This window comes from Xiphophorus maculatus, chromosome 9, assembly GCF_002775205.1.
Source record: "Xiphophorus maculatus strain JP 163 A chromosome 9, X_maculatus-5.0-male, whole genome shotgun sequence".
Classification (NCBI taxonomy): Eukaryota; Metazoa; Chordata; class Actinopteri; order Cyprinodontiformes; family Poeciliidae; genus Xiphophorus; species Xiphophorus maculatus.
The window spans coordinates 14,405,748-14,431,770 of record NC_036451.1 but is presented as its reverse complement, the minus strand read 5'-3'; the positions used below and the strand labels follow the sequence as shown (position 1 = coordinate 14,431,770).

The 26,023-nt window shown below is 37.6% G+C and overlaps 1 protein-coding gene across 1 annotated transcript; it reads right to left on the bottom strand.

Annotated features, from left to right (window-relative positions):
• Positions 1–98: 98 nt before the first annotated feature.
• Positions 99–16,167, bottom strand: LOC102236647 (ceramide synthase 2-like). Its single transcript, XM_005800508.2, has 11 exons — positions 16,081–16,167; positions 14,524–14,700; positions 11,639–11,756; positions 8,617–8,735; positions 8,318–8,375; positions 8,169–8,219; positions 5,949–6,041; positions 5,559–5,687; positions 2,783–2,889; positions 1,769–1,925; positions 99–1,691 (listed from the first exon to the last, which is right to left on the bottom strand). Exons 1-11 carry the CDS (start codon positions 16,092–16,094, stop codon positions 1,488–1,490), a joined length of 1,227 nt encoding a protein of 408 aa, XP_005800565.1. The 5' UTR covers positions 16,095–16,167; the 3' UTR covers positions 99–1,487.
• Positions 16,168–26,023: the final 9,856 nt, after the last annotated feature.

Below are 26,023 nucleotides of genomic sequence, written 5' to 3'. Positions count from 1 at the left end.
GTGGCAATGCAATGCCGTTAACGTTTGGTAAAGTTAATATAACAAATAGCTTTTTTCAAATTTGGACAAATAAAAATTGTCTGACTTATTAAATATGGATCATTTATTAAACTTTTCAACAAGCCACTCAGTGAACAAAACATCCATGTGCACTCACTACAGAATAGTCAAGAGTAACCGCTTTATAAATGTATTAAAACAATAATTTAATAATATTCAATAGGATCTCAACGCATGTACACCATTCAGTGAATCAGCCCTTTTTATTTTAACCTCCCCTCTATAATATTTACACTGTACAACTTTCAGATACAGTAGAAAAGCAGCAGATGTGCCATGTGTGCACAGTGAAAGCAGCCAGTCATTTTTGAGAGCTCCACTGAACACCCATACAAAGGGTTAGTGAATAATAAAGTATATCAGTGTTTGTTTGCAGCAGTGGAGACACCGGCTTGTGCACTTCACTGTATAAATGCATGCTTGGTTCTATCAGTAAGTTGCTAATACCAAATGGAAACACTTCTCTTCATCTGAGGCCTTAAACTGAGCAGCAAGCGTCTCTGAGTGGACGCGCTTTTTATGATGTATGCAAGACATTTTGACCACATCATTCACAGTTGAATGCTTGTCCAGTAAAATTAAAAGCACCAGTACAAAGACTTCATTCATATTTCTTGTAGTAAATTAGTGTAAAACCAGCAGCCTAAGGAACAAAGTAAAATGCCAGCTCAAACTACAACAACAAACCCTAATGTTGCTTCCTTGACCATAATAAACAAGTATAGCTGAAGTAAACATAAAAAAACAAGCAGTACAATTTTTGCAGTGTCATACATTCACAAAAAATTCCTCTTGACAAGTATATGCGTTTTCTGAAACACCAGGGGGCGACATATGTCTAGTAAACAAATAGAAACACAGAACTGAATCAAATATTACTAAAAATATTTTCTTTAGAACTGCTATGAACCTTAGGTGGTTTCAAAGAGCTTCCTGTCCTATGACCTGTATTTTATATTAAATATGTACAATAACTACAAAGATGTTAATGAGGATTAAAATAAGAAACAATCCTTACATAAGTCCCAATTAAATATATACCTTAACAAACAACAATTATATTTCATATAAAACCTTCAGCGCTTCAAAAATAGGGAAGAAAAAAGGGGTCTCTCGCTAATTAAGATATTTACAAACAAGTTATTACAATAAAATGCAGAACATAAATACAAGATATGTACAAACTAAGGTAGATGTGAAATACATTTTACAGTTTCCTTGTTCTGACTGATTTATTAAGTGACTGATTATGTTTCCTGTAAGTCTCAGACTGGTTGTAAATCTCTACCATCATTCATGAAAAGATTCTCTATTTTGTCACAAAAAAGATTTGAGTCCTACCCTGATCAGAAACGGTTAATGATCTGTGATGAAATAAAACAAAAGATTGAGTTTCTCTCCAGCGAGCAGAATGGGGGAAAGATCCACTATCTGGCTTTACGCAGCCTGCTGTTTAGATTCCTCTGGTTGGTCAGGTTGTTTAGGACACAGTTGTTAGCCAGCAATGTCAGCTTGGAGTTGATAGTCTCCTTCCTTTGCTTGTAGTTGCTCTCACCCTCTTTTCCTTCTGGCTCCTCTTCTTCATGTTCATCCACCTCACTTTCCTCATCGCTGCGTTCGTCTCGCTCCACCTGCATGTAAAACGTAATGGTCATAAACGTTTCTCCGCTCAGTACCTCCGTCACATTGCTGATTTAAAGGTACTCACCTTGCCCGTGAAGACAAACTTGTATAACATGCGCAGAATGAGGTAGGCCCAGAAGATGTGCAGACCTTGCAGCACTAACAGCAGAACGTTGAAGAAATAATAACCAAAGAAAGGCTGGAAAAAGTCACGAGACACCACCATGGTGGTGTGGACAATTCTGAAAAATCAGACACAATGTGAAGACACAGTCAGCGAGACCAAGTTTGACGTTTCACCACGTGAAATCTCACAATATAAACCCAAAAATACAAATCTGTTACATTTAGTTTTACTTTTTACTATGTCAATGACTAATAAATAAACATATGCATTTAAAATGCAACTTTTAAGTCTCTCATTTCAGTTTCACTCACCACTTATTTATTAAGGTATGAATAAATAACTTGTATTTTTTTTTCTGATCTGAAACAGAAAATTTGAGTATATTTATTCATAGATAAAAATGTGTCATATTAGGTATTGATTATCTACAGTAGCTAAATTAGAAGATCTGTTATCTTTCCAATTTTGTAAAGTTGCTACCAAAACATAATGTTTTTACCATGCAGAAAAAGAATGTTATTACATAAAACGTCCTAGACACTCTGATCAATTTTAAACATACACCATATTCCAAAAACAATGTTTCTGTTACATTTATTTTATACAAAAAAATTTGAGTGCCAAGTGCAGCTTTCAAGATTTTATTTGTGACTTCTACATCTGGATATGGTATTTCTATGCCCAGAAAATAAATTTACTTCGATTACAGGTTTGATTTAAATCACGTTTTAATGCATGATTATGCTTTTGGATTAAAAGATGTACTCATAACTCTTTGAACAACTATTATCATTAAACTCACATGATGGCTTGCAGAAGTACAGTATTTGTTAATTAATTGCATTAACTCTGAACATTTTAACTACATGTGTTACAACATCTATTTAGTTCATGTTCTTTCCATGTCAGCTCCCATATTGTTTATGCCACAACTGACTTCACAGTAAAGGAAAAAGTGACATGCAGTCTTACCTGCAAGGAAAAACCACAAGTCTTGTAACCAGGAAAACAACAGCAAATACGACAAACAGCGAATCACATGTCGTTGTCCACACCGCATAATGAAACATCTTGGCAGACTAGAAAAAAGAGAGAAGACAAATGTATTTTTACTTGTTAATTAATACAAAAGTCCTCAACATAATTGCAGTAAAGTCCAATTTCTATATTACTTCATTTCAAAAGAATGAATTACAAAAAGGCTCAGGGCTTGAAATAACCATATAGAAATAACCATGGAGCAAATATAAGTTGTTCATGATACAGCATTTTGCACTGCAAATGAATTAACTAAAAGTTAGACACTAAGCACATTTATTTATCGGCTTGGTCTGTCTGTGAACGTCAAATTGTTCTTTTGTGCTCCATTGCTTAATATTGGAAAATAAACAAATACATGCTGACAAATTCAACTTAATCTGCAGACCAAACCCCTGACATTTCAGGGCAGTGATTCAGATAGTTTGTTGAGAATTTTCAAAGCTTCACCACATGGATGAAAGCTGAAAAGAATCTCAGCATTCACTGCTGAGAGTTGTCAAGATACCCACGCTTCTACTTTCCAACAATGTGGCTGCACTTCCTCTTGGCTCAGTTGTAGAAAATCTAATTGCTGGCGGGAGGCGAGCCAATCATGAATCTTTCAACAAAAGCGCCTATTTCTGCTCAGTTCTTTTCAAATGCAGATGCGTGCACCTCCTTCAGTCTGACTACAAAACCAGCCAACTGAAATGAGGAGAGGGTGAACAAAAACAGAGCGGAGGACTGCTCAGGGTAAATCACTTGAATTTAACAAGTCAGTAGATGCACAAGTACACAATCATAGAACTGAAGTTACTTAAGTAAAAGCTAGACATTTCTTCTCCTTTGACATACAAGCTTTGGGTTGCATTCATCCATTCCTCCCACTTGTCTTGACTTAAGTTTTTGTAGTTGCATTGGCTTGGAACGGAGAGGATGCAGCTGCAGGAACAAGACTGGTGCTTGCAATCCATCCCAGATATCAGGGGTTTTGACCAGTGCTACCATGACAAAATGTTGCTATTTTCCAGAAGTTCAAATTAAAATTTCAATTACACAAGAAGAAATAGGACGATGTTTGATACGCCAATGGTCATTGACCATCAAAATGAATTTAGGTTTAAAATGGAAGTAGTAGAGCTTGTGTCATGGTGGCTGTGAAAAAGTTGAAACCAGATATTTACCAAAACTGTATAAAAGACCCATAACGTTTTTTGTTTTTTTTATCACTGCCTGACAATGAATATAAATGTTTTCTGCCAGTTAAGATTAACATGCTTATTTCCATTAGCTGTACTCTGGATTAATAAGAAAAAACACTTTTTCTTAAATATTTTTTAATTCAGACATTTATATACATTGCTTAAATATTTGGTAACATTGTCATTAAACCATATGACTCAGTTTACTCTAATCTAAGCTTCCTCCAGAGCTGGTGTAAATCAGGTTGTAGGACAGCCAGATTTACAATAAGACTGAGATAAAAAGTTGACGTTATCATACTTAAGGAACTTTATAACTAATTTGTCAGTGTGCTTCAAGTCATGGTCCATTTGGAAAACACACTTATTCCTAACCCTAACCTGGAATCATGTTTTGAGAAATTGCTTCAATGTTTCCACATAATGCGAACTACTTTGGGAAGTGCACCAGTCTCTCCTACAGCAAAACAGCAACACAACACAGCCACTATTACTCGAGTTCTAGACAGTTGGATGACGTTCTCAGGTTTGCAAAATTTCCCTTTTTCACCCCAATTGGAACAAAGATCTTAAAAGTCAAGTTCATCCAATCTCAGAACATGTATTCAAAAACTAAGATCTTGTCCCTTATTACAGCAATTACAAACTATAATCAGACTTTTTAATGTTGGTTTTGGAGTGCTGACTTCTTTATCCCTAAGTGGACTTTCAGTCCATATGGGTATAGTATTTATTTCACTGTGGATATTTATAGCTTTTAACACCTTCAACCAATAGCTGAATTGTTTTATGCAAAGTAATCTCAGTGTATGAATGTTTCTGATTTCTAAAGGAATTTATAAAAAAAATATCTTGAAGGGTTTTCTCATTATTCTGATATTAGCAAATAGAAATAACTTTGGTAGTCCTGTCTGAAGTAAAACAGGAAATGTTTAGTTTGATTTAATGTCAGAAAATAAGAAAAACAAAACATGTGTCTTTAAATATAGTTTATGTAGATGTGGAGTTTGAACTGTAAACCCTTTCAGGACCACTGATCATGTAATAATGCCCGAGGTAAAATAACTAGTTTTACGTCTTTCCTCAACTCAGATATCACAATGGCACCTGGATTATTTAGATGTTATCAGCGCCAACTGACTGTAAGGAAACCAGCCATTTGAAACCAAGGACAAAGTCTTGTTGGCAGTGGCAGGTTATAACTCTTTCAACAAATCCCTTAAGCATACAAAAATTATTTATTTGTATTAAATACAAGGGATTTTTAGGACTTCTTTTGTTTGCAAAGTCTTTTCAGAATGTCTTAAAGGAAAAAGGAAACTTTGACAAAAAGTACACAAGAAAACTTTCCTGTGATCTCTGTGAAGGTAATGAACTGCCAGTCAAGTGGTGGTATTTGCATTTTAAAAAAATGTTTCCTTCTGCTCCGCCTCAGACAGGTATCTGTGTTGAGATGTAGATAAAACTTGACTGTAGGCGCTATTGAAAGGCTCGGCTACCGCTCTGTGCTGTGCGTGGGGTTTTACCTCCAGCAGGAAGTCGGACGAATCATGCACCAGCATCACTAGCGTGCCAACTCTCACGTAGTTGGAAGCGTAGGAGAAAGCGATAAGAAATATGGTGGCGATGTGATGAACCACCTGTTCCTTGAAATCCTGAAACACGTGCACAGAAAATATTATAAATGAAAGTCCTAACAGACTCATCAATGTGAAGTTACTCACCCAGAAAAGTGCAGAAAAATGAAACATTATTTAAAAAAAACTGTTTGAAAAGTAGTCAATAAGACAAACATTTCTACTAAACAAAAATAAAATACATTTTTCAAGTGTTGAATTAGATGAGGAGGAACTGTGACACTTAAACAAAAAGCTAAATGTATGTGAGGTGAAAGTGCTTTTGGGTCAGGCTCTTACTTTTCGCTTGACATCCACAGAAACACTGAGCAGCAGGGACAAATAGAAACTCAGCTCCAAGATGTAATACCAGTAGTGAACGTCCGCCACAGGCTGAAGAATGAGAGGAAGAGTGTCACAATGAGCAAACATTTACATTCACAGTGCCTTTCAGCTTTATCTGTGCAGCCAGAGGAACTTCATAGTGTGCAAAGGCATTCACACCCCTTGAACATTTTCACGTTCTGTTGACGTTACAACTAAAAATATAAATGTATTTCATCAGCATTTAATGTGTTAGACCAACAAAATGTAGAACATATTTGTGTGGAAGCAAAGTGGAAGGAAAACAAACATTTTTTCCCATTCCCACTGCATGATACTGCCACCAACATGTGTGACAGTGAGAATAGTGTGATCAATTTGATGTGTAGTGTTGATGTTTCACCATATATTGCAAATTTGGTTTCATCTGAATAGAAGTCCTTCTCCCTCAGGTTTGCTGTCTGAATATGTTTGCAAGGCATTGGACATGCAGCAGCAAAACAAATATACTCTCTCAACAAAGCTTTGGGAACTCTCTGCAAGTGTTTGTAGAGCTGCAAGACAGAATCTAAATAGCTGAGGGTGGAGAGTGGGGTTTATAGGACACCCAACAACAACAGATTTTAAGAGGAGGTAACATTAATTGCCCATTTAGGACTTCAATAAATCTGAATCTGAATCTGAGTAGACATAAAACATACAGAAATATAATTTTTTTTAAAGGCAAATCACTTCTTGCTCCGATGTAAGGCATTTATCAACATTATTCCCATTCTGCGCAGAACAAGAGGACGTGGTTCATTCAAAGGAAATTGTGGCGCACTATCTCAAGTAAAAAAAACCCAAAAAACTTGCACAGCATTCAACATGGAGTGTTTGCAGAAACACAATAGTAGGAAGCGAATGGGAACATTCAATCCTCAAAACACATTCTTTATCGAAAAAAAGGGTTCGGACAACTCGATGCAGCGCAGTGTGGCCTGAAGTCTGAACTGAAGATAGAGAGAGCTGTGACTTTTTCTTTTCTACTGTTTTCTATTCAAGGTCATGAACCCATGAAGAAGGGCGGCTTCCAGCAAGGAACGGCGACATGCGTGCATACCGAGCTGTCATCACACCACAGATATTAGCTTTAAAACTGTTTAAGGGAGTCTAGACGTAGGAAAGCAGGTTGACGCTGAAGGAGGGGAAGGAATTTTGATGAAAGTCAGTAAGAAGGCGTGTGCTAATCTACGTTATGTGTGCCAAACTTTGCATTGTTGGATCTCTAAGACCAATAACTACATGTAAAATTATGACTATTTCTTCTGAAGTCACTTAGTAAAAACTGTTTATTAAATTTTTTCTTTGATGGTAAAACTGCTCCTCAAAAATGTTAGATAAACAGAAAAAATAAAATTGGTTTTACTCTTTAATCAAAATAAAAGTTACTACAACCAATCAGTTTTATTAAATAAAAGTATGTTTGATCAAAAGATCGCTATATTGCTATATTTTCTGACTGTCACGTTAATTCTGTGTTGCACAGGCACATTATCCAAGACAATGTTGCATTGTATGTTGTGTTGTATTGTTGTATTTCTCGCTTTTATTCAGCTACTTCCTGCAAGAATTGCCTCTTCAGATCATTTGCCACTATCTCACCATGTCCCACATCAGTCCAGTTCAGGAACTGTCTCTGCAAACTTCTGCTATTCCTCTTCCTTTGCAGTTTCTATTTAAACCCATCTGTTCAATAAATCCATTGATTTTCCTCTGCACATCCCACAACTGTCTCAGCCTTTTCTAACGTCACTGAACCGATCGGTCCATTTTAGTTCCTGTCTTAGCATCTTCAGCTCTGCCGCCTCCTGTTTCACACTCTGTTTTAGCCGCACTGTCTTCAGATTATATGTCATAAGGGTTTTCCTTCCACACTACAAATCTCCTCTAATGCATGTCTCTAATCCCTCCGGCCTGCTTCCTCTGTGTCCTCATCTCTTATCCATAGTGACCAATGCTTTGGATGGTACTTAAACTCATCTACTCTAAATTAGGTTTGAAGAATGTTTCCTAAACTATTTTTAACCTAAATAGTCTGCAGAGTTACAGTTTTTAACAAATCACAGTATATTTGACACAGTGCTGCAGAAAATACGTTAAATGCAAAACTTCTATTCATAACAGTGTGTTAGGATCATGCCATGTCCTGCTCACCTGTTTGGGATATCCCCTCCAGCACTCTTTGTGATCCCAAAACCAGGGAGTCTGGAAGATCCAGGAAACAATCATTCAATACAACTCTAAAAGTAGTACAAAGTTAAAGAATATATAATTACCTCTTAAAAATAGGCTGACAAACTTACATCAATCAGTGAGCCGAGTCCGGCGGCGAAGGAGATGAGGTAGAACACAAACCGCCAGCTGCACAAATTGATAATCATCTCTTAGAGGTTTAAACATTTCCATCCAATTGAAAAAGCTGATGGAAAAGTTTATACTTTGTGACACTGAGTCTGCAATCTTACAATTTAAAACACATCAACAACAAAATAATTACAATGGAAATTCTACAGACAATAAAAAATCCTAAACTTAAGCAGTTCCAGGTGCTAAGCTGGTTATTTTACTTATTGAATTAAGGAAAAGAAAAAGAGTGACTCACGATGCCTCACAGAACTTCTTTGTATTGCTGGGCTTGTCCTGGTTCCTTCTGTGTCTGAACCAGGTTTGAATCTTTCTTTGAGAGAGTCCACACTGCCTGCCCAAGCTCACAACTTGACTCTAAACACACGCAAAAAGCCAGTTTAACACAATGTTTCGTTTTTCAACTTAAACTACCCATATTTAGCTTCTTAATGCTTCAGCTAACAGTTGTACGACTTAACAATTAGAGTAAAATGTCTAAATATTTATCACATTTATTATATGTCACACATTTCAGGCACACATCTCCACAGTTCCCTTTCTTTTGAAAAGTTATTATTACAAAATGTTATCCAGAATTTACAACAGATATTTCTACAGTGGCCAGACTGAAAAAGGGATCAACTGATTGGATGGATGAATTTTATCTTTTTTATAGTCATCCAGACTTTTCAAGCCTGCATTAGTTAGATCCCTTTAATCATTTTAAAGTGGAGCACCCCTAAAGAGGTAGAAGTGCTGAATGTAAACATTTGTGCTCTGCTGAGTTAGAGAAAGGAGAGTGGCTCAAAGCACTGTCAGTGTAATGACGCCTCCCTCTCCTTTTCTGCACCCTGATACTTTACACCAGCTTCTGTTACAGCTAAAAGGTCTGAGCAGAGTGAAACTTAATTACAAGGTTAAGAGATGTTATTCTCAGTTAAAGCAGTAAGGGCACCACATTTGTCTCGTTTAAACTGGCTATTTTTTACATCTGCTGTCACAAATCGTAATATAAAACAATTACAATATTTTGGAAGTTATGTTTATTACATATTTAAACATATTTATATGTTTATTGTAGAGTGCAAGCAGAAATGAAGATGACAGATCAACAAAAATCAACTGCTTGCTCAGCACACAGGAAAACAAAAGGATTGCAAATAGGTCAGAAATGAGAGTTTGATTGCTTTTTGATTGCTTGTGGCTGGACAAGCTGCAGACATGTTTTCATGTACCCAAATACATGACAGACAGGGCTGGGAAAAATCCCAATTTTTAGGTCAAGTCATGTCTTGTTCTGGCAAATGCACAGCTGTGCTTGTTAAGACAGGAACAGCGGTGCTGTTATTACACCTGTTTCTGAAACACGTGGAGAATTTCCATGTGAGACACACACATCTTCTTTAAAAAAATTTCATGATACTGTCAATGTATTGCATTGATAACATTTTCAATACTTAAAAACATCTCTGTTAACAAAATACACAGCCAATCTGGAACTGTAAATGTTTAAAGACAAAGCCAGATTCAGCTCTGGAAAGTGTTCCTTTCTTCCAAATAGAGGAAGAAAGGAACTACAACATTAGGTAGTTCCCAATAGAACCTCATGTCGTGTTTGAGTCAGATTGAAAATACTGACTTTCCCTGAGAAACTTCCGCCTGTTAGCTGCTCCCTTTTCAGAAACAAGGAAACATAAAGCTTACAAGTGATGCAACCATGCATCAACGTTCACATCACATGTACATCTCTATGTGCTAATCCCCGCTACCGCCATCAAATTTCAGTTCAAATGTCACCGTGTCCACTCCGTCAGTCTTGTAAAAGAAAGTGATCCATTATGTCAGATTAATTTGCTTAAAAAATTTCCAAACAGCTTGTCAACAGCAACTATTGTTAAACAGAGATCTTTTTTCTAACTGTCTTACTTCTGTTCTTAATCGTAAAAGTGTAACCTTTTAGTTAATTATTTGGTATAATTAGCCATTAAAAGGTTAGAGCTATTTAAAATAGGGCTTTCTGGTGTTGCATTGCTGCGCGGTGGCACAGTTGGTATACTTTGCAACGAGAAGGTTCTAGATTCAAATCCCAGCTGGGGTTTTTTTTTGCATGGCGTTTGCATGTTCACGTCCATGTGCTGCTGGCTCTCTCCAAGTACTCCGGCTTTCTCCCACAGTCTAAAATATCATTGTTCGATGATATTGTTTTCTAAACTTGCCCTCAGGTGTGGGCGTGTTTGTCACTCTGCACACTCATGTGTGTCTGTGTTCATAGACTGCAGGGTTTCCCCCAGAAAACTTGCTACGCCCAGTGCTCATGGCATTCATCCAGCCACCCACTGTGATTTTGAGTTAAAAAATGTTTAAAGGAAATTTGGAAATATAATTTGATAGCAATGCATTTTTGGAAGACTGGGAGATTAATACCTAAACACCAACTATAAAATCTTTAAAATAGGCAATCATAAAAAAAATAAAATAATAAATGAACAATGCTAAGCCTGGTGGAGACAAGAGTAAAACCTGGTGGCCCACTAGGCTTATAATAGCCTGGGGGAATCCCTGGACTAACAACTTGTCCAGGGTGCATACTGCCTCTTGCCCACTGACCCCAGGAAATAGGTAGTTTTTCATTCTCGAGCTGCGCTGCAATTGCAAATGTGTCCATAACTTTGTCAATATTCTGCTAATGTTGAAAAAACAAAAATTTGGAATTGTGGTGTTTCCATTAAGTAAGAAACACAATTAAAATCACATGTGAGTAAGTTTGTTCACACAATGTCATTAAAAAACATGCAGCGTCATCGTCCTCCAAGCAAGTCCTGTCATTCTCTTAGTCTTTCCTGTCAGCGGTAACATCCAGCTGTTAACCAAACATCTCTTTTCATGAGAAAAGTGTTTCGATTGCACACAAATTCTGTTACAGCTGAAAAACCACCCCATCCTAGCACAAAAACTTTTCAGCAAAAAAAGCTTTTTTAAAATTTTTTATTGCCGTGTTCAATTAAGTATCTATATGGTGAATGGAAACACAACTACTGTGGCTCAGGTGACAGAAGAAAAAACCCTATTAAAAGGAAAATCAGTGGTGTAAAATCAGAGCAGAGCATTGTGAGAAGAACCTGACATTTTTAAAATCCCAGACACCCAGAACAGTGGAAATGCTTTCTAATATGAGATGAAGGTTTGGGATTTCTCCCACCTGGATGCTCCAGCAGAATTACTGGTTTTTGTGCTTTGCAAAGTGGAGAGAATGAATCAGGAGGAAGAGGAGTACAAACTTGTGATGGTTGCCGACTGACGTGTTCGTAGAAGGCCTCCAGCTTTGGGATAGGCGGAGCTCGAATCCGAATCCGATCCTTCACACCTAAACACTTGCTAAAAGGAATGGCGATGATTCTGAGGACAGGAAACAAAAAATCTCTTTTTAAATATGTTGTAACACTTAATGCACAACAAAGAAGACAATTTTTGGATAAGCTGTAACTCAGACATGACCAATGACATTCATCAGCAACACCAGCTGCCCAGTGTGGATCTGCGGTACAGTACAGAGCAGGGAAACATGATAGCTTATTATGCAACTCCTGACAGCTTGTAGAGCTGTGCCCATCGGTATATTGCCACATTTGGCAAGATAGCCTTAGTAATTAGCTGATATGGCATCAAGAGATGCCATATCAGCATCTCAACACGTTCACTTGATCTGAACGTGTTTGTGAGTGAATGTGTCGGTCAGAGGGAATCAGAGGGATAAGACAAGCAAAAGAACAATGAGAGTTTCTGAGAAGGAGCGAGACGTTTTGTCAAATGGTCGTCTCTGTGCACAGTTCGGCAGTATAATCACATGTGTAACTCTATCTCAGGGATAATCATCACAAAGCGAGGATAAAGGGACAGATCAGGGAGAATGAGAAGGTCGGCTTGGCTTTGTGCGGAGCCACACGGTCTCAGATTACAGGAGCACATAACAAACACACAGACATGTGGTAAGCTCAAGACAGAAAACAGCTGCAGCCTGAGAAGATTGAATGAAGAACCACCTCATCCATCATGCTACACAAGGACTAAAACAGCACAGATGTCTGTCACAACCAAAACAGACACACACCTACACACGCACAAGCCGGTAGTAACATACTTCTATCATCCTGTTACCCATGTAAAGCTAATGTTACTATTCTCTGATATTAAATACCCTATGAAGGTTCAGCTAAAGGCAGAGTGCAACAGCATGCCACATTTCACTTCAGGCAGTTCAGATCATGAGGCAGCTGATTAGAAAAAGTATTCAAAAAACTTTACTCCTATCTAATCAACTATCACGTGCGTCAGCATCTGGTCGCTTTCACACTTGACTCCAGTTCACCGGAAGGTTTCAGTATGACCTACCCCAACAAACTTATTTATCTTTCTGTCCAGTCAGTATTTTCATCACAATAAACTTAATTGGGTAAATTATTATTTTTGAAGTGATGTATTGCTAAAACATTGCAAGAAGTGAATATCTAACCTGCAGCATAACTTTAGGTGTCAGCATTTGGTAATGTAGCGGTACCCAAAGTCTAAGGTTAATGGCTAACCAGGGAGGCCAAGATCAAAGCAGATTTCAATCATCTTAAAATATCCATCCATCCATTTTCTAACACCCTTTTCCCCTAGTGGGGTCGGGAGGAGTGCTGGTGCCTATCTCCAGCTAACGTTCTGGGCGAGAGGCGGGCGACCCCGCCTCTCGTCGCGACTGGTGACACACAGGTTGCCAGTCTGTCGCCGAGCAACACAGAGACAGACAGGACAAACAACCATGCACACACTCACACCTAGGGAAAATTTAGAACTTTGGGAGGAAGGCAGAGTACCCGGAGAGAACCCACGCATGCACAGGAAGAACATGCAAACTCCATGCAGAAAGACCCCGGGCTGGGAATCGAGCTGTGAGATTAGGGTAACCCAGGACCTTCTTGCTGCAAGGCAACAGTGCTACCAACTGCGCCGCTGGGCAGCCCCATCTTAAAACAACAGAAATAAAATAAAAAAAATCTCTGAAATTTATGCAAACACTATTTAATGATGTTCTAAACGATCATCAAGTTTGCATTGAGCGGTTATTTTACCAGAGGCCAGCAGGTATTTGCATGCAAAATGCATGATGGAAACACATACAGAGCATAGAACATGCTGAAGCATTTCCAGACAGACTAGCTATCTGATATAAAAGTAAAGGACTGTACACTAAATGTTTAAGTAAATACAATTTATTGATTTTTACACTGCCTGGATTCTGTTAACTTTTAGCCACTGAAGGGAATGAAGGGGTTGCACTAATTGTCAGGAGGAATATGGCACACTAAACTTTGAATGACGGAAAACAGTGCATATCTAAAGGCAGGTGTTGTGCCACCATGACACAGGACTGTCCAAAGAGGTTATGGATGGAACATTATGGTTAGCATTTCCATAAGTAGCAATGACTTGTTGTTTCACTTTGGTAGAAGCTCGCTTTGGTCTTGGCCCTAATTGAACCAAAAATTATCATTAGACAAGAGTGTTCTCTACCCCACATATGACATAAACTGCTTACACCATTTTAGCAAGACCTACATTAAAAAAACAACTATAACTTAAGCTTTTAGGTCTTGACCATCCATACTTATGCATGTTATGTTATTAGAGTTTAATATTTTATTTTGTAATCATTCTTACTATATAGCATCTCTCTGTAATGCTTCTGATCAACAGACTAACTCTCAGCTGAGACCAAAGTGCCAATCTTTTAAACCAAAGCCAGACTGCATTACAAAGCATGATAATAGACATGAATGGAGCCTGTGGTAAACCTGTGGAATGGAAGGACGGCCACAAGAATTTAAAAGATCCATCAGTAATCACTTTCTATTGTATTCTCTAAGAAGCTGCACAGGCATTTTCAGTCGACATAATCAGCTATCTTTAGCTTTAGCAAAAACTTCTCTTACTAAAGCAACAAATCAAATGCATTCATAAAATGCATCCACACCCTGTATTATATATCGTGGATGAGAAGACATGGCTAACTGCTGTAAACCTAACCCCTCCATCTACAGCCTTCATGACATATACTTAACATCAATTTAAATTCACATGCACAAGTGCTGCCTAAAGGCACAGTAATAATGATATATCTCACCTTTCAAATACATATCTTAAGGCTATAAAGGCAAAGGCCAGTGGCAACGTGATGAGGAGATCCCTGGGCATAGGAAAACGACCGTCCTCATCCCTCATCTCGATGTCCTGCCAGCGGATGCCAGGAGGAAGCCAGTACTGCTCCTGCCACAGCCACTCGTTCAACATGGCCACCATCCTGAGAAGAGGAAAAGAAGGAGATGCTTTTGAACAAGAGAGCTTCTGGACGTCCAAAGAATATTCCTCATTAGGGCAATAAATCAATAACAAGCTCTATTGCGATAGAGATGTAATCCATATCAAGAGATAGAATATTCAATATATAGAATATTCACTTGAACTCTAAACCAGAACTGCAAGGCATTCTGGTAGATGTAGGCAGAGGAAAGGTTTTAGCTGCTCAACCTTTTACAGCCAGATAAGCAAAGTTGGTGGCAGCAACTAACTCACTCTTTGGTTACCTAGTAATAACCTGTTTCTAGGTACCAGGAGTAACTTGCACAGCACCAGTTTCAGGTTTGCCTCATAACTGCTTAAAAATAAACAGCACTGAGTGAAAACTGTGGATAGACGAGAAAGGTCATACCACCAGATTGGCAGTATTTCAGATATTTAAAACAAAAAAAAGAAACTAATCAATAATTATTGATATTGACAATTATTGATATCAACTGAAATGCTTATACGATGATAAGGTTTTCAACCATCTCGTCCATATATATCAACTAATATAAATTAATAATTAAAAAACTATACCTTATGTTTGTATACAATAAAATATTAATTTGTTCTAATATTAATTTGTTTTTACGAATTAATATTAGAAATATCCTTATTTACAAAATAAACATACCTTGTGCCTATATCAAGGGGGCTGCTAATGACAAGATACATTTTAAAAACACTGTTGCAACTTATTCCGTTCCTTTTTGTCATTAAGCTATTAGATATGCAGCGGAAGTTGTCTCACCAAAATCAAAGCATCAAATCAAAAACCGGAAGTCAACTATTGTACAAATAAAACGAAGTAAAAGCAACACGCGCTATAAAAGTGATACAACAAACAAGGAGCTTAATTTGGGGTTATTTACACAACTATTTTTTTAAATTTACACACAGATATTTTGTAGTAACTCCCTCTAAGGGGGCAATATTTAGCGACTGTGACAACCCCGTCCTCTACAAATTTCTGCATCTCATCACATCCTTCACTCCTCCGGCCTGTAATGGGGCTGCAGCCTGTGGTTTGGGTTCAAAAGCTGATCCCTAATAGGATTCATATTGATCGGGTTGCTGCCGCGCATTCTGCTGGCAGCACAAAGCACGAGGCAAAGACAGTAGATCGACGTCAGCAAAACTGGAGCGTCTAATGCCGAAACAAGTGCATCAGTTAAAGGATTGAAGCAGCAAAGCTCCTCAGCGCACAGAGAGACTCCCATCCCTCTCATCACCGTTACATCCACCGCCACTAATGACATTTCTCCAACCACGTTTTTTTAATCTAAATTATGTTCTAATAGATTGCAGCATTATGTAGCAGGAAAAATGTTGCGCTCACCTGTTCAGGCTCATGATGTGCTGAGGATGAGAAACGAACAGAGGCAAGTGGGTGAGGATGAGGAGGAGCTTGTTTTTACGCCCCCTGCGTCTGCGGAGGGCGGGGAGAGACACGCTCCGTCATCATCAACACTTTATCATCAGCTCTACGGCTTTGACGTTTCGCCACCGTGCGCAAAACCAACAAGCCGCTGTCATTATACCAGCCAAAACATGCCCTGATATGTAATTTTTGTCGTGTTTTTTGTTTTCGAAAATTAAAAGATGTGCTCTCCAAGTCAATACTTTCTAGAATTGCTTTTCACTGCAATTCAGTTCAAATTCAAAATTTTAATCCACAAACACTTTATTGATGTAAAAGAGAAAAACGTAGCCATAACTCATAATTAAAGATTCATTGTGGAGCTATTTGAAAATGTCTCCATCAGCCTTGAACCTTCAGAAACTGAATTTTTCTCCATTCCCTTTTGCAGGTGCTTAGCCAGATTGGATCAAGATTTTCTGAAAACCTACGATTTTCTTGTCTATTGCTCCAGATTTTGTGTTTCGGTCTTGACTTGGCCATTCTAAACGTGGATATTTGAACTACTGCAGATTTGAAAATTTGTGCTTCTTTGATTTTTCTTTATTACTATCTTTATATATCTACAAAGCCTGTTTTGTATTTAAAGATGTATGCATGTGGATGGTTGATTGATGTTTAGTTGTTTATTGTATAGTGAATTGACTGGAAAGAATAAATGGACTAGATAAGCTTTTTTTTCTTCAAAATACTCCTTTTTATTCAAACCTTTTGTTTATGTCAACATGTAACATGTTCATTTTGAAACTAGAAATTAATTAAATAAACAAATGAGTAAATCAGCAGCACTGAACAAATCTGCTGATGCCTTTGACCGGCTACTATTGTTTTTCTTAAGTAAAAATAACTTCTGCTCTACCCACATTTGGTTTCGGCACAATAATAATCTTCAGTATGACAAAAGAAGGGGAAATCATTCAGTCTCCCAAATCATCTGCTTTCATGCACGATGGTGCACGCACAATTTTTTCATAGTCATATCAAAATAAACATCACAAGGAAGAATACCTCTGTTATGGCCCCTGGCCTCTTCAGGCTGTGCATGCTCCTTTTTTGTTATGCAGGTTCAGCTGAGAGGGCACACCTTCCTGATTGGCTGCTTGGAGGCTCCAGGAGAGCAGCCACCTGGTTCCCTTGTACCAGCAGAGATGTGCAAGCCAATCAGATGTTGACGAGCCTCACCTACTCCCTATAAAAGGCTCCTAAAATCATTCCTCCAGTGGGTCAGCTTGTAGGATGGGGTTTTGTTCAGCTGTCCTCCACTTTTGGTGTTTAGAACTGATTTGGGCAGTTTGAGCTATTTTGTTTCTGCTTGTTCTGCTAAGTATTTTGAATCTGCTTTAGATAAACTTTATACAAGCTAGAAGCTGGTGTTTGGGAGGTGTGGTGCTCCCTTTTTGTCCTTTCTTCTGGGTTGTTTTGAGTTACTTTAGAGCAGGGGTCTCATACTCCAGTCCTCGAGGGCTGCTTTCCTGCAACTTTTAGATGTGCTTCTGGTGCACCACACCTGAATAGAATATTTAGGTCATTAAGGCTCTGGAGAACTGATCTACACAAGGAGGAGGTAATTAAGTCATTTCATTCCAGTGTTTTGTACCTGTGGCACATCTAAAAACTGCAGGACCACGGTCCTCAAGGACTGGAGTTTGAGACCCCTGCTTTTGACTAACTTGTTTGAACATTTTGTCATTTAATTTGCACTTAATCATTCCTGAATTTGTTAGCCCTTTTTTGTTTTAATTGGGTTGAGTTGTATTGTGTTTTGGTTTTGTGAAAAAAATTTGTTTTGTAATAAATCATCTTGCATTCCACTTTTTCTCTGGACACATTTTTATGTTGCCGCCCCTGAACCTCTAGACCTTGGGGGCGTAACAGCCTCTAATAACTTTCAGGCATGAACTCTGCAGTCAAACTTGTGTTTCACTGCAAATGTTAGCTGCTTTCTATCAAAAGAATATAAAACCAGAGTTGAACACATCACACACTAATGTAGAGTAGAAATAGTTTGGGTTTTTTTTTAAGCTTTTAGCAGGAATAATGTATTTTTATTCACTAGATTGTGTTCTTGGTCATTATGAATAATGGGACTCATTTTGAAGGTTGAAGGAGTTTGACTAACCTTTACACATAAAAAGGAACATTTGTGGCTATCTTATTCTAAGACTAAAACTCTTTTTCTCAAGAAAGTCAGACTTATTATAATGCACAGCATATTTAACACAAAGAAGAAACTGTTGTCACATGCAGTGATCATGGAGCAGATATCCAGAGAAAGCTGAAAAGATTCTGATTTCTGCTCTTGTGATTGACCATTTCATACCACCCATACTTCAGCACTCACAAGAGAAACGACTCGGGAAGAAAACGCCTCAGGGATGTCGTTTACATAAACATTTAGTTCAAACTTTCTCTGTTGAGCACAATGAAATAAAAGTTCCTGTAGTGAATACTAGGGTGTGAGCGGACATGTCACAATCTAAGGTATTAGCGCCCTGTCTAACATAATCATTAATCCCTTTAAGGCATAGCAGACAATGTGTACGGGGATTTACCGGTACTCGATATGATGAAGTCTTGATGACCTTTTCTCAGACAGCAACAAACATCTTTGAGTTTTCTGTTGTACAGGAGGTTCAGAAAAAAAGCATTAAGAAAAGTGAAACCTTAGACCTGTGAGTGCGTCTGGTTTGTGTTGCTAAACCCAACTATCTGGATTCAACACTTAATACAAATTACCACCTAAAGAAGATAAGTTCACCTAGACTGCTTGGGTTTCACTGTATATTCAGTCAAGTCTGGGAATGCCTGGCACTCTGTACATTTGTTTTTCCTTTTGTGCCGTTCACAAAATATGATTCTGGCCTGTGACTATTGAGATAGCAACGGTGTGGAGATAAAAGTACTTTTTCTGCCTGTGATTGTGAAATTTTAGAGCTGCATATGACTAATGCTAGAAGTCTAAGCAACATTTTCCGCATTATGATGCACAGATAAGTCATTATTGCTGAGCAGGGTTGTGATTATTTTGTCACTGCTGTCTCCAACGGGAAAGAGTCACACATTACCACTCACCTGGGCGTGTTTTGTTATTCCTGCTTGCTCGTCGAGGTAGCTGGCAAACATCTCTTTTCACATGTCATCACAAACACATTTATTGTTCTCATACCCTTTCTTACAGCTCTCATTAAGACAGACACCTGCAGGACTGGGTGTGAGAATCCCCACGCTATCTATTGTCACACACCTTGCACACATACATGAATAATTATTTGGTAAATCTATGAGACACAAGTAGGTTGGTAATATCATGTTACCACTTTACTTGATTAAGCATAAAAAATTATATAGGACATAGTTTATTATAGCATATGATATGATAATGCATAATCTCACACCTAAAATTTATGGTTTATAAAGTTTATAAAGAAATGCATTCAGCAGAATCACAGTATTGTTGACCCTTTAAAACTAAGATAACTGAAGTTATTTCTTAAAATTTGACTACTTTTTTAAGTTAGTCAGACTCAGTAGGACGTAGCAACTAGTAGTTGGTATTTAATGATTTCCTGGAATCCCAAGATACAGGAAAAGGATGTGGCTTATTTTCACCACTTTTTGCCACCTGACAGAACCAGGATCCATATATATCCCGCAACCATGTACATGAGCAGGCTGCGAGGGAAGATTTTTAAAGCTCCCTGTTCGAGAAATGCAGCAAAGAGTAGCATCTTGTGGTCTACAGATGACCCTAACAACCATTATAAAAAAAATCAAGAAACAAAGCAGCTGTTGGGGATTGATACATAAAAAAACATTTTCTATCCTGACATTAACAACATTAATATGTAAAAATACTGTAACTATTTGCTACGGACAGATGAGACAGATAAAAGATTGTGCTTTTGAACAAACAACCTTAATGGCAAAAGATGAACGTGATGAAAAAACACCTCATTAGCACTGTAGGTGAAGGATTTGTAATGCTTTGAATCTGTTTCTTTTTAATTGTTAGAGTGCATTTTTATCAGGGTATTTTTTATCACTAGCCATCCCAGCTTTTAGTGCAATGGTGATATGAAACAAATGGCCAATCAGCACAAAAATGTGTAACAAAACAAAATCAAACCTTCCTCCACCACTGTGCCCAGATTTAGTGCACGTAATTTGGTGATAAAAGGTGGTTTTACAACATATTAACAGCAGGAGTGTTGATAATTTTACAACTATAATGGTACTTTTCATGATCTTGTTTATCTGGGTTTACTTCTCCCCACATTGAATAAGTTTACTCAAATTAATTATTTATTCTAAAAAAACATTAGTGTGAGATAATGTCACCTAAAAGAAAGACTGGCAGTGTGCGCATCCAGAACCCATCCAAATAAAATTGACGGCCTTCAAATTCATGCTTTGTTTAAAGTCAACATACCTTTTAAAGTTGTAAATAACTGTCAGCTGCCGCTGCTTATTTCACCACCTTTATGTATTCTGCTTGTACTAAAATAACCAACACAACAGCAGCTGACTCAACAAATGCTGGTTGAGGATGGGTTTCCATCCTGCAGCAGTTTTTGACCAAAGTATTGACCAGCATGAGGAGGTGGTGCCTGGCTGCTGAGTTTGTGCATGGTTCTCCATGAGGTCTGTGTTTGTTAGAAGTTTGAAGAAATTAGACACTAACATCCAGTCCAATGAACAACTTGAAACAGACCACAACAGCTGAATACGCCATTTAGCATGAGAAGAGACAATTTGGCAGGTTTTCTAAGCTCTGCTTCTCAGCCCACAAATGAATGTTCCTTAAAAAATGTGGCACCACTTGAGGGAAAATAAACAGGCTTAAGTGACACAAAGGAAACAACTGACGAAAGACACACTGCAATTTGTATCAATTATAATTTACATTCTTTCACAGTTTCATCTTTAGCATGGAGGGAACACACTGATCCTGTTTTTAGAAAAACATGCATAACACTTCAGTGCAAATGCAAATGGTGCAGAGTCAAGGCCGGATTAATTAGAGCTTCTTTTTTTTTTACCCCTCTTGTCTTAAAACGACAGCATGCTTCTAAAGAGATAAGAATAATGTTAAGAATGTAAGAATATGAAACCCAGCTGGAAACCCAGTTGGTTTATAGTTTTGTTCTAGACAGAGATGACCATTCATAGAGCTGCATGTCCTTCCAAGAACAACTGCAGCACAACAAAAAAGTTGTGAAATAAAGAATCGGGTCAAAAATTTTCATTCTTTTGTCTGGGATAACAATAACACAGCCGGGATGTGAGGAATATGCGCAGGGATCCAGCCAGAAGCAGAAACGGTCACGTTTCAGCAAGTGCAAAGGAGAGGTTTCTTCAATAAACACAAATCTACTCTGGGATCCAAAACCAACTTATACTCACATCACACTAGTTTCTTCTTCACAAAGGAAAACATTTCCACATTTTTTTTTTTTTTTGCACCATAAGTAGACCCATGCTTTGGTGTACAATTAGTTTGCCTTTCACTGTTCTCAACATTCCTTGTCCTCTCTTTGCCTTGCAGAAACACTGGAGCTGTCAACACTGCAGGGCCTATGTTTCCTGTTCCCTCAAGAACGACTGGACTCTGAGATCATTTTTTTCTGTTTTTAATTTTATCCCATCATCCTCAAATAATCTCCTTAAGGAGAATTTATTGCCCTTATAATACCATATTATTTTGGCTGCTTGTGTTGCAATAGGATGTCTCCAGACACCCAGAGTCAGTCTTCTCAACACTGCAGCTAAAAGCTCCAAAATAACATGGCATCCTTGTTCTAACACTCTAACTGAGACAAAGCAAAAACAAGGTGCTTTGCCTCATTTAGTAACAAATTTATCAGTGAAAATGTTGCTTTCTGGGTCTTTTCATGACCAAATAGTTGATCGTTCGCTAGTATTAACTAATTGTATATCTATCCACCAGAGGGCACCAGATATCTCAGTATTCCCGGAAGTGGGTCAATGGGATAGTTAAGAAGTTAATAGAGTATGCAATTACGCAATGTAACAGTGCTCATCCCATAAAAACAAGGTTTTTGGTTCAACACTCATCCCCACTGCTGTCAGTTACAATACACATAATTTAATGAGCTTGTATAATGTATTTAATTGCGTGAACCTTTTGTGTCTTTTTGGTTTTCACAGTCACTTCAGGAAAGCCTTTAGTTATTCTTGGAAAAAGCATCATAGCCTATGATTCACAGGCAAGCTGATCATCGTCTTTGATGTTTATGTTTGAGTTCATTTGAACAAGAAGGATAAGCAGAAGTGAAACCAGAGAGGCTGTATGCTGAAAAGTAATGTGATTTGGGAAAAATTTGGGATTTGGGAAAAAAAATCATTAGCTGCATAGGGTCTAATAACAATATAATGCCTTACTTTAAATGTTCTGTGAATTGAGCAACAAGACTGCTTTATGAAGTGTTGCACAGAAAAATGTGCTCAATCCTTTATGACTTGGAAGTCAAAGGAGTTCTGATATCAACATGTGCTACTTTGGCTGCACAGAGGACAAGACTGGTTAGGACTGTTGCTTCACAGAAAGAAGGTCCAAGTTGTGGCGTTTATACATTCTCTCTGATAATTATAGGACAGGAGGTCTTTGTCCACATGATTCAGTTAGCATGCCTGGCTATGTGGCTCTGGATGCACTGGGAACCTGCCCATGTGGTACCACACCTCTTGTCTGTTGATGTCAGCCACCTGCACTAAGTGGTTGTGAAATCTGGAATGAAAGAAACATCTCACACCTAAAGAAGGCTAAAGTTCTGAATTTTAGCTTTCTCAGTCGGTAAGACGTTGCTTTGAAGGTGTAATTTTTAAACATGAAGAAAACACTCCAACAAGTTATATATAACAAGGCAAGGCAACGTCATTTATGTAGTATCATTCTTACACTAGGTTCTTCAAAGAGCTTGTAAGGAAAGAGAAATGAACAAAAATATTCTGGACTATCTTAACAGGAGAGCTTAATATGTCAAGAAAGAAACATTAAAATCCAAAATTGTGCAAAATTATCCCTGATATGTAATTTTGTCATTAAAACCACAAACTGTGATGTATTTTTTAAATCAAAGTTTCATGTCATACAGATGCTATTTTCATAGCAACTCACATAAAAAGTAAGTTGCTTTGGATTTTGTTTAAAGTAGCTGAATGCAAATGCACACCATCTTACTACTCTGTTTATATGAAGCACATGAGTTTGCCAGAGTGCAGAAGTGTGTAACTGGAGAAAAACAATCCCCTCCTTTCTCCAAAGGGGTAAATATTTCTTGACCTCCAAAAGTCAGCAAGTTTAAATGTGAAGTATGAAGTCAGCCACAAAGCCTCCATCACCCATCTGTTTATAGCTTTAATTAACAGGCAAACTTTAAGTTAAATGGAGGCTATGTCATCAAGGTGTGTCAGCCTGAACATTTTCTATGTGGGTCAAAGGAGGTCTCCAACAGAACCAGGCGAGACTCAAGCCAAGACACTGGTCCCCTGAGGATGTTTAAAGGGTTTATTGGTCAGGAAAGAAAAGACGATTTCCTAACAATAAAACATTTCCTTAAGAATTTTAATTTGGCTCTGCAGGTGTATTAATCACATCAGAGTATGGAAACAATATTGTCTCTTTGAACAATAAAGACACACACACACACACACACCCCCACACACAAAACATTTGCAATAAAGACAACAAGAAACAGAAGAAGGAAATCCCACATAATTTGAAACATGTTTTCAGCAGGACATTAAAAAACAAAGAAAAACTACAAAGAAGATCTAATGAAATCCTGCCTTTATCAAATATAAAGGGCTGTAGATGTGACGTTGCCAAAATGTTTAGATGTATATTTTTTAAGAAAATCCACATATGATTTATACATCATCCTCTACTTTAGGTTTAAATGTATTTGTCTAAGTTTGTTGTTTTGTTTTTTTTTTAAAAAAACAACCTTTCTTATATTCCTGGAATCATGTCCACAGTCGGTTAATCAGTTGTCTCTGCAAGAGTTTATTTAAGTCATGGCTGCTGTATTAGAATAGAATATGCAAATGCTTTATCAGCATCAGAGCTTTGCAGTATACATGGTGTCTGAGAGTTGCAACATTAGTACCATGGTGTTTATCTACATGTCCAAAATCATCTGGCTCAGATGCTAAGCTAATTATTTACTATGCTGGATTAAATGTGTACCTGCATTATAATTATCTTAACAGAATCCTACTCTATTGAAATAAAGGGAGACAAGCAACTAATATGAAAGTTTGGATGATGGGAAGAAGATAGTAGCAGGAGAAAAATAACCCATGGGTGGAACATGCAACCTCATCATGTCTAAAAACACTTTAACCAAGTGGTAATCCAACTTTACCTTGGGTGAACAAACTTGTGTGAACTAAATCTATGCCACAAACCACTAGGATTATTGTACAGCAAAATTGTACCATCTTACCATTTTCTTATTTCACTTTGTGGATCAGTGAAGATTGATTAGATTGCTATACAGTTTAAAGTGATGGTTTGTGAAGAGCAATGAAACTCATTTTAGTCTCTGACAGCCTCAACAAAATAGTTGAATTAAAGAGGAAGCCAAGAAGTTTCATTGTGTGCAAAAAAAAAAAAATCTAATCCTCAGAGGAGGCGCAGGACTAAAGCGTGCGACCTATCCAGTCACAGCTTCGAGTTTCAGTCTCTGCTGCATGTCTTTCCCCTCTCTTCCAACCTGTTTTCCTGTTTTCTCACTATCCAATAGAGGCCAGTAGAATAGAAAAAAAAAATCCAATTTAAGTCCAACATGTTCTCAAGCAAATATTTGGAGACTGTACTAACAGCGTTAAAACATTTTTTGAAACAAAAGTCTCTGGGAAGGGAAACCAGGTGAAGTTAAGACAGATCTTTCCAACTCATCCAGCTAGCAGTGCATCTTACTAATGATCTGTTTTTGCTAGTATTTTGGGTAAAAGTCAGAAATTTACAAGTGTTCTTTTTTATTCCATTTTTTAGCATCACCAGCTACATCTCTGTACATCATGTGTTCTGATAAGGCTTGTTTTTGTCAGACTAAAAGTAGCTTTTTAAAATTATAACCTTTAAGAAGATTTAGACATACTTTTATGTATGTATGTCTGAAAATACTTTTTTTCTAGTGGTCTGATTCAGTAACCCACTCTTCTACGAAATGTACTTTGAAGTTTTCATTGGTTGTTAGTGGAAAATTGTCATAATTAATAGAAATAAAGTCTGAAGACATCAGAGTGTGTGTAATTAATCTATACTATCTGTTCCACTTAGTGAATATGAAATATGAAATAGCTGACTTGAGTTAAAATTTAAAATGAACGTATTGGATTGAAGTCAAAGTTAGTTTATGGTTCATGTATTATTTCCTGATTCTGTTCTGTGAACTGAAATTGAAGTTTCACACACCTGGAAACCTTCATCACCTAGAAATCAGGTGATGAAGAATAGCATTGGCTTTGGCCTCTCTGTTTTGTCACCTCCATAACATGCAATAATGTTCAGACTTTCTGCCACAAAATTGTTGAATGTCGGAGAGATACGCTCCTTTCTGAAGAGGCTGCAGCTCAAACCACCAACTCTCTGGCTGAGAAGCAAGCGTCTGAGACTCATCTGCCAACACATTAATCATTCTCACTGTTTTTTTATTTCATTTCATTCCACTTGGCACAAGCAGCCTGGAATAGGACATAAATACTTAAAAATAAATTACAATGGGAAATTTCCATCAAAATAATTGGTTGGATCCTGAAACTTCTGTTTGTTTTACAGCGTTGTTCATAATTAACAGTCCCCAGATCACAAAGATCTGATGTGTTCAGATCTTTG